General features: G+C 34.8%; 1 protein-coding gene across 1 annotated transcript; it reads left to right on the top strand.

Annotated features, from left to right (window-relative positions):
• The first annotated feature begins 942 nt into the window (after positions 1-942).
• LOC128155946 (chorion peroxidase-like) lies at positions 943-6,953 on the top strand. The gene is made up of 11 exons (XM_052817848.1): positions 943-1,071; positions 2,129-2,449; positions 2,910-3,109; positions 3,305-3,481; positions 3,616-3,780; positions 4,201-4,302; positions 4,729-4,836; positions 5,026-5,512; positions 5,734-5,946; positions 6,206-6,469; positions 6,728-6,953. Exons 1-11 carry the CDS (start codon positions 1,037-1,039, stop codon positions 6,798-6,800), a joined length of 2,145 nt encoding a protein of 714 aa, XP_052673808.1. The 5' UTR covers positions 943-1,036; the 3' UTR covers positions 6,801-6,953.
• The last annotated feature ends 424 nt before the right edge of the window (positions 6,954-7,377 follow it).

Below are 7,377 nucleotides of genomic sequence, written 5' to 3'. Positions count from 1 at the left end.
ATTAAGTGCCGTATTATGTATTTTTTGTCCCCAAAATCAAACTTCCATTGAGAGCTTTAAAAATAGGTCAAAATAGTTAAAATCATATCAAAAATAAGTATGTAAAGGATTGGTCACTCCAGTGTCGTTATAATTATATATGACGTCATGGTGATTGTCTAATTTTGACAAAATATTGTTTTAGCGCAAAAATGGGTGTTTGCGATAATTTTTTACTTAGAAACATCAAGCTCATGCTTGCTCACGTTCAATTTTAAATTATGTTTTTAATTATCAGACAAACCACATACGTAAGAAAGCAGACCTGTGCTCTATACTATCAAAGGCAAAATATGAAGGAAAAACTGCAATATTTTCAATTATTTGCAAAATTGCAGAAATTTTCCAATTTTTGTGACGTCACAGATGAACAGCTATTGAAAATAGATGACCAATAGCAAGATAAATGAACAGACATCGGCTGGATAATATTAATGTTTTATGAAGATTTGAGGAAAGTATTTCTAGTAGGGATTTGATTTAAATCGGCTGTTTCCTGAAAATGTTATAAAATTTTACATTTTTATGGTAAATATCTCACCTAACTTGTGTGATACAATAATAACTAATGCAATTAGGTGGTTACAAACTTTTTCTGTTAGCTGTCTAAGACGGGTATTTAAAAATGCCACCTTGGCACTGGCATAAATTTCAGGCGCAGTATTTATTGTTTTGGTTTGTTTGAATGAAATAAGGTTCCTTATAACAAAAAGTTTATTGAAATAATGACCTGTTCTACCCATCATTTATATAACACGTATATAATTTAATATCAAAACAGTGCATAAGAATGACTTGTTTTCGTTGGATTCGAGCCCTAATCAGTCCAAAACAATCAGCTAATACAGTCAATCACGTGACCAAAAATCAATAAGAAGGAGGCCTCATTTACATCTCCGAATGAATTGTTTTAGGGTCATATTATCTGATACATGATTTAAAAAAGTGGATTCACGACCCTCCAGTTCAGATAGGGGTTGCAGGTCCAACCATCAAAATGTACCAGTCAAGGGGATTAGGAGTCATGACGGGGTAAGCTTCATCACAGTACCTTAGTTTGTTTTATCTATTATTATCCTATAGCAGTGTTTTGTATATAAAGTATATTAATGTTTGAATTATCTAGCCAAATGATCCCAACGTTTGTAAACAATTCATTGATATTAATATCATGTTTCCTATTAATTTTAGAAAAAAACGTCCTAATTATTTAAAATTCCTGAAAGCTTAACTGTATTTTTTTCTGATTACGTAGGAGTGAAGGTAATATTTGATATCATTTTAAAAAACCCACACATATTAAGAAGGTATCGCTAAATAAAACCAGAATTTGATATGCCTGCAAAAGTAGACACGAATACAATTCATAACTTTGTGTGCGGAAAAGACCAAACAGAACATTTGAATGGCAATAATGTGCTAGATTGTATGCAATTAAAAAAAATATAACCTAACGAAAAAGGACTTTGCTTTAAAAGAAACTTAATGTTTTCGTCTACTCTGTATGTGTATTTATTTTATCAATTAAAACCTGTGTATTTGACCATCGGTCAATATACTGCGATCTATTTGATTGGCAACATATTCCGATAAAAACACGAACTGTCATTTGAATATATGAGTAACATTGCTCTGACGCTAGTGGTAAACAAAAGTTTGATTTTTCTGTTAAAGTAACTTAATTTAATTGATACAAAGCCAAAAGAACCAAATATGTTTGTTTTACTATTATTTTTGAAATTGATCATTTAGATCACCAATAGGTATTAATTTATAATGAATTTAATGCACAATGATATGAAAACAAGTTGTGAACACTAAATATTAAAAATGGAATTAGAAAATAAACAAAAATATTGGACGCCAAAGCAGTCATTAGACCAGAGGATGTTTCTCATGGTGCGCATAACAGCTCAAGGGCGATACAACAAACTGAAATGTTCTGTGCACCAGGGAAAAGATATTCTTGTCTATTGACTGCTCAGGCATTAAACATTTCTATAATACCACACCGATATTTTTAATATCTCGATTTCTTAAATAAAAATTATTCAACAAAAATAAAAAAGTGTTGTTTTCCTACTCTCAGGTTGTTTTTCCTGTTTGTTGCATCATCTGCATACTCCAATTTCAACATTGAATTGGTTTTGAATACAAACATCGAACATTCATTAAACCCGGAACGTTTTTCACAAAGACAAGGGTACGGCCCACATTCACCTAATAAGCATGGGTACAGCTCTGTCGTCTCGGGAAAACCAAGTCCTCACTTCAGGAGACGTTCAAGGTTGCCCGAGCCTGACCAAGAAGTTCTACTGAAAATTCCTGCAACCTTTAACTGTAGGTGTTATAATGACGATCCAGTTCAGGGCAGGATTCACTACCAATCACGACGAAGATGGTTGCAAAGGTTAGTAGAAATGGCTTATCAAAGATAGTGGATAAAGCTTCTTACGATAGCGTCACAACGGCGATATTTACTCCTGGTCAGAAAATTTACTTTAAAATACAAACACAGCACCAATACAAACACCGCACCAATAACTATTAGAAGACGCCAACTGAATTCAAGCATTTAATTCGTTTTGGAATCCAATTATCCTTTAACTTTAGAAATGTGCCTTTATAGCTTCCCAGCGTCTGGATACATATGGTCTGATATTAATTTTTTGATTTTAAAAATAGATTAACAAGTTGAATGTAAAATCAGATATAATCCCCATATCAAATAAGAAGTCGGATAAACTTGCATTATAGGATGAGAAGTCAGATATAATCCCACTATAAAATGAGATGTACAAGATAATACCTATCTTATGGTTATTGTTGAGATGTGAAAACTAACCTAATAACTAATCCTTCTATATCAGTAAAAACAGACGTCGTGAGGCTGAGGAGGTAGAGGAAGAAGAAGATGACGATGAAGATTGTGATTTTGCGAGGAGGCTTTCTTGCGATTACACCTCAAAATTCAGAACAATTAATGGGAGCTGTAATAACCTTGCTCATCCTTACTGGGGAATGGCGGAAACGCCGCTCATCCGGTTCCTCTGCTCGGTCTATGAGGACGGTGAGCTACTTACATTATCTAAACTATGTTTATGGTTGAAAATTACCAAAATTATTGATTTTATTGTTTATCGATTATGTACAGTCAGTGTACCATGGAATCGTTTGTTTAAAAGAACAACCGCTATTCTTCATTGCAAGAAACAGTTCTCTGAAAATGATTAAAGTGCCTAAAGAATATACCTTTATATTCAAGGCATGGGTGCTCCGAGGAGTAGAGGTAAGTTTCGACCTCTCCCGGAGCCCAGGGAAATTAGGTTGAAGGTACACGACAAGAGTCGTCCGCGCCATGAACTGAAAAGGTTTACCCATTATTTGATGTTCTTTGGACAAATGTTGAGTCACGATCTTCAAGAAAACGTAAAATCTGAAAGTGAGTAGTCTTTCTTTTTCACTCTCAAATTTGATTTGATCCAAATCAATGAGAAATAAATTGTAAGGATACTATACGTGTCTAATTCTGAGAACGTTTACTGTTAATATTTTTCTATTTTGATGTTTTACCAGCACCCGACGGAGAAGATCTGGACTGCTGTGGTATCCACAGAAGTGACCCTAACTGTATCATGAGATTAAGAATAAGGGGCAATGACCCATTTTACGGCCCCTTTGGAGTACGCTGTTTGAATTTCTCTCGCTCTGAAGCATCTCCCGACTTAAATTGCAATTTCAGTTAGTATTTATTAATTTAAAAATTTCTTTAGATTTTTACAACTTCGGTAATGTTCCAATGTAACATATGCTAGCTATTAAAAAAAAAGAAATTATATTCGTTACAATGAATCTGAAAAGTACTTCTGAAATTTGTTGTCTGTGTGTTTGACATGCTTTTAGATTTGTTAATGTTTTATATTCTAAAAACCAATTTTTAAAAAAAAGTGTTACAGATATTTGAAGGGTAAGAATTTTATTATTGCATACACCATGATGATTTTTGAATATATTGAAGACTGACATCGTTCATATTTCAAGTTTATTGTTTACATGTTCAATGTTTAGACTTTATTGTTTACATATGCATTGTTTACAGTACACATGTTTTCATGCTTTTTGTTTACATGTTTATGTGTTTAAATGGTTACCTGCTTACAGAGGTGCGTCAGACCATCACAGAGTACACTATGTACATCGACGGCTCGTCGTTTTACGGATCAAACGAAAAGGATTACCCGGATTTAAGAACATTTATCGGTGGTGAGACTATCGCTTAGCATTTACTCTCCTACTGGAATTGTAGATCAACCTTTCTCATGTCTGACGTAAACAAGTGACGAGAGACCAAATTTGTCTCTGAACCTTATATTTCTCTTTCTTTTTCATAAGAATACAGAGTGGAATAGAGAAGGAATAAGATTAGGAGTTTTATTTTAATACTAGTCTGCTGTTTAACGGTGTCAATATCAAAACGCCATCAGTTTTAGATAGAAGCTTAAAATGTGAGAAAGCTGAAATAAATAATAATAATTAGTGCTGGAGATGATAATTGTAATGATATCAGAATAAAGACAGTCAAACACCAATGCCAAATGGCTATGGTCAGCAAAAACTATTTTGTATTCCCTTGTTATTTTACAACAATTTTAAAGACATTTTAGTAAAGCTTATCCCGCGTTATTTCAGGTTTACTGACAACGCAAGACCACCCCCACGGCGAAGGTGAGTTGATGCCTCCCACAGACGAACCGGAGGACGGATGTCGCGAAACAACCTTCAAATGTTTCCACTCTGGTAATTATCCCTCCATTGCTAGACATTCTGCACATTGTTGCATATTTGCAGATATATATTCAGATTTCATCTTATTGCTTATATATACCAATGTGTTTTAAATTTAAAGACTTTTCATAAGATTTCCCTATATGTAAAATACTAATTATATTCCTTACAATTATTGTGAAGACAATGTCTTTTTTTAAGGCGATGGTCGAGTAAATCAACAGGCTCCACTTATTGCTCAGCACACGCTCTGGCTTCGTGAACACAACAGACTCGCCAGAAAGCTGGCGGAGCTGTATCCTAATTGGGACGATGAAAGGCTCTTCCAGGAAGCCAGAAAAATAGTGGGCGCCATGTTCCAACACATCACATACACAGAGTACCTGCCACTGATTCTCGGTGATGACATCATGGACCAGTTTCAACTCAGACCCCTCCCCAAAGGTTCCTTTTTCGAGGGATACGATGCATGCGTTAACCCTACAATCCGCCAGGGATTCTTCGCTGCTGCTTTCCGGTTTGGACACAGCATGATCAACGATTTCGTCGGATTTCAGCCGGCCTCGGGTGACTACCACCGGGACCGTTTAAGGGATATCTTCAATATTCCGGACCATCTGTATCAAAGGGAAGGAATCGAGCAAACCATTCGTGGCCTCTACCTTGAGCGGTCCCAAAGTGTTGACAGGTAAATTTTTCAATGACATTTTTTTTATTTCATTTTGAAACATTGTTATTTGACATTCATATAATACTTCAGTTTCTTTTTTAAATAAGTTTTTCATGTTTATTAACGGTTTAACCTCCTCGTTTTTGATCGTCAAAAAAGAGATGTCAGGTCCTTTCCATTCTTTATAAGTTCCTTTTTGAATTACCTAGAAACTTGAGTGATAAGATAAAATCTTTTAGGTTAAAGTCAGAGGAAGTACTGAACCATTTGTTTGAGATTGGTCCCGGTACAGGGTCAGACCTGATCTCCATCAACATCAACAGGGGGCGGGACCACGCCATCCCTCCCTACATGAGCTACAGGAAGATGTGTAACCTGTACACCACCAACAAGTTCTCCGGCCTTGTGGACCACACCCAAGATGTCCGCGAACTCCTAGCGGAAACTTACGAGTGAGTCATTGGTTTTTTAGAATACGCCTGTAAGTAAATCATATCAAAAGAAAATTATTGTCAGTTACTTTTTCATTTTATGAATAAATGAATTTGATTGTTAGGCAAATCAAACTTTAAACGTATGATTGTGAAGTCAGGTAGTGAGTACATTTCTGACATTTTCATGAATTACTATATGTATAGTGGTTCTATCCAATTTTAAAGAATATCTACATTAAATCTTAACAGGTTTATTTTTACTGTTTACTTGTTTCAGTCATGTCAATGACATTGATTTGTTTACGGGCGCTGTCTCCGAGACGCCATTAGATGGCGCTTTAGTGGGACCAACGCTGGCCTGTATCATTGGACTGCAGTTCAAAGCGCTGAAGGTTGGAGACCGCTTCTACTACGAAAACAATAAACCTTACGCAGGCTTTCGTCTTTCCCAAATTGACCAGATCAAGAACACCACTCTGGCTCAAGTTATCTGTAGAAATATGAACATTGGGAAGATACAGAAGAACGTTTTCATTCACGGGTTAGTTCATTCAAGGGATGTTGAGATTTTGACAACATTTCGCAATGATTCGACATCATGGAATAATTGATATGAGAAAAGAATCAAATATTTTAGTAATAAACTTTAAATGCTAATTTGAAGCAACAAGAAAATGTGGACCTAAAATTGTTACATGGGTGGCTCAAATGCAAAAACATTGCTGTAACCAGAAATCATACCACACTTAAAATCAATAATTGTAAAATGATTCACAAATCATTTATTTCTAATTTTTAGTTTGCCTGAAGTGGACTGTGCAGACATTCAGAACGACATTGATCTGACACACTGGGCTGACCCTACACCTTAGTGTCATACCGGGAAACTTTTCTCCTCTCAGTGCAATTTGTCTTTTACTTTCAGATAACATTTATGTTTCGTAATTCATTATTCAATGTCGTTCAATTTCTTGATACTTCTTTTTTCAAGATGGCATAAATTTGAATTTGATTTATTAAATAGTTTTTATCTTTTGTTGTTGTTTTTTTTTTATTTACATTTTACTAAAGAGTTGAGTGTGCTAATCGTAATAATATAGATTTATAAGTAAAATCTGTATGAACATGATATAGGTCAAAATTTACTTGTATATGTTTATCTGGGTATAAAATGGATAGCACATATTACTAAGTATCATTTTGTATGACGCGAATGAATGTTTCTTTTTATATCTGACTATAGGCGTAAAGTAGGATTGGGTTTTAGGTAATATTGCTAGCTGTCGCACTGGATTTGTCGTTTTCACCGTCATATTTACAATGTCAATGATGGACACTTCCTCTCTATGTTTTTTTAGAAGTGCCCATTCAGATTTTTATCTTGATAGAAGACACCAGAAGAAAAACCTATCATTTTTTGCAGATGAAATTAAACTATTAGGTGTCAGA

Source organism: Crassostrea angulata, chromosome 7 (assembly GCF_025612915.1).
Source record: "Crassostrea angulata isolate pt1a10 chromosome 7, ASM2561291v2, whole genome shotgun sequence".
Lineage (NCBI taxonomy): Eukaryota > Metazoa > Mollusca > Bivalvia > Ostreida > Ostreidae > Magallana > Magallana angulata.
This window is presented reverse-complemented; position numbering and strand designations above follow the sequence as displayed.

Excerpts from the sequence above, each read along its gene's own strand:
- LOC128155946 (XM_052817848.1), top strand. The coding sequence starts at position 1,037 with ATGTACCAGTCAAGGGGATTAGGAGTCATGACGGG. Across the intron at positions 2,450-2,909 it reads CGACGAAGATGGTTGCAAAG|TAAAAACAGACGTCGTGAGG; the intron begins GTTAGTAGAAAT and ends CTTCTATATCAG. Across the intron at positions 5,513-5,733 it reads CGGTCCCAAAGTGTTGACAG|GTTAAAGTCAGAGGAAGTAC; the intron begins GTAAATTTTTCA and ends AAAATCTTTTAG.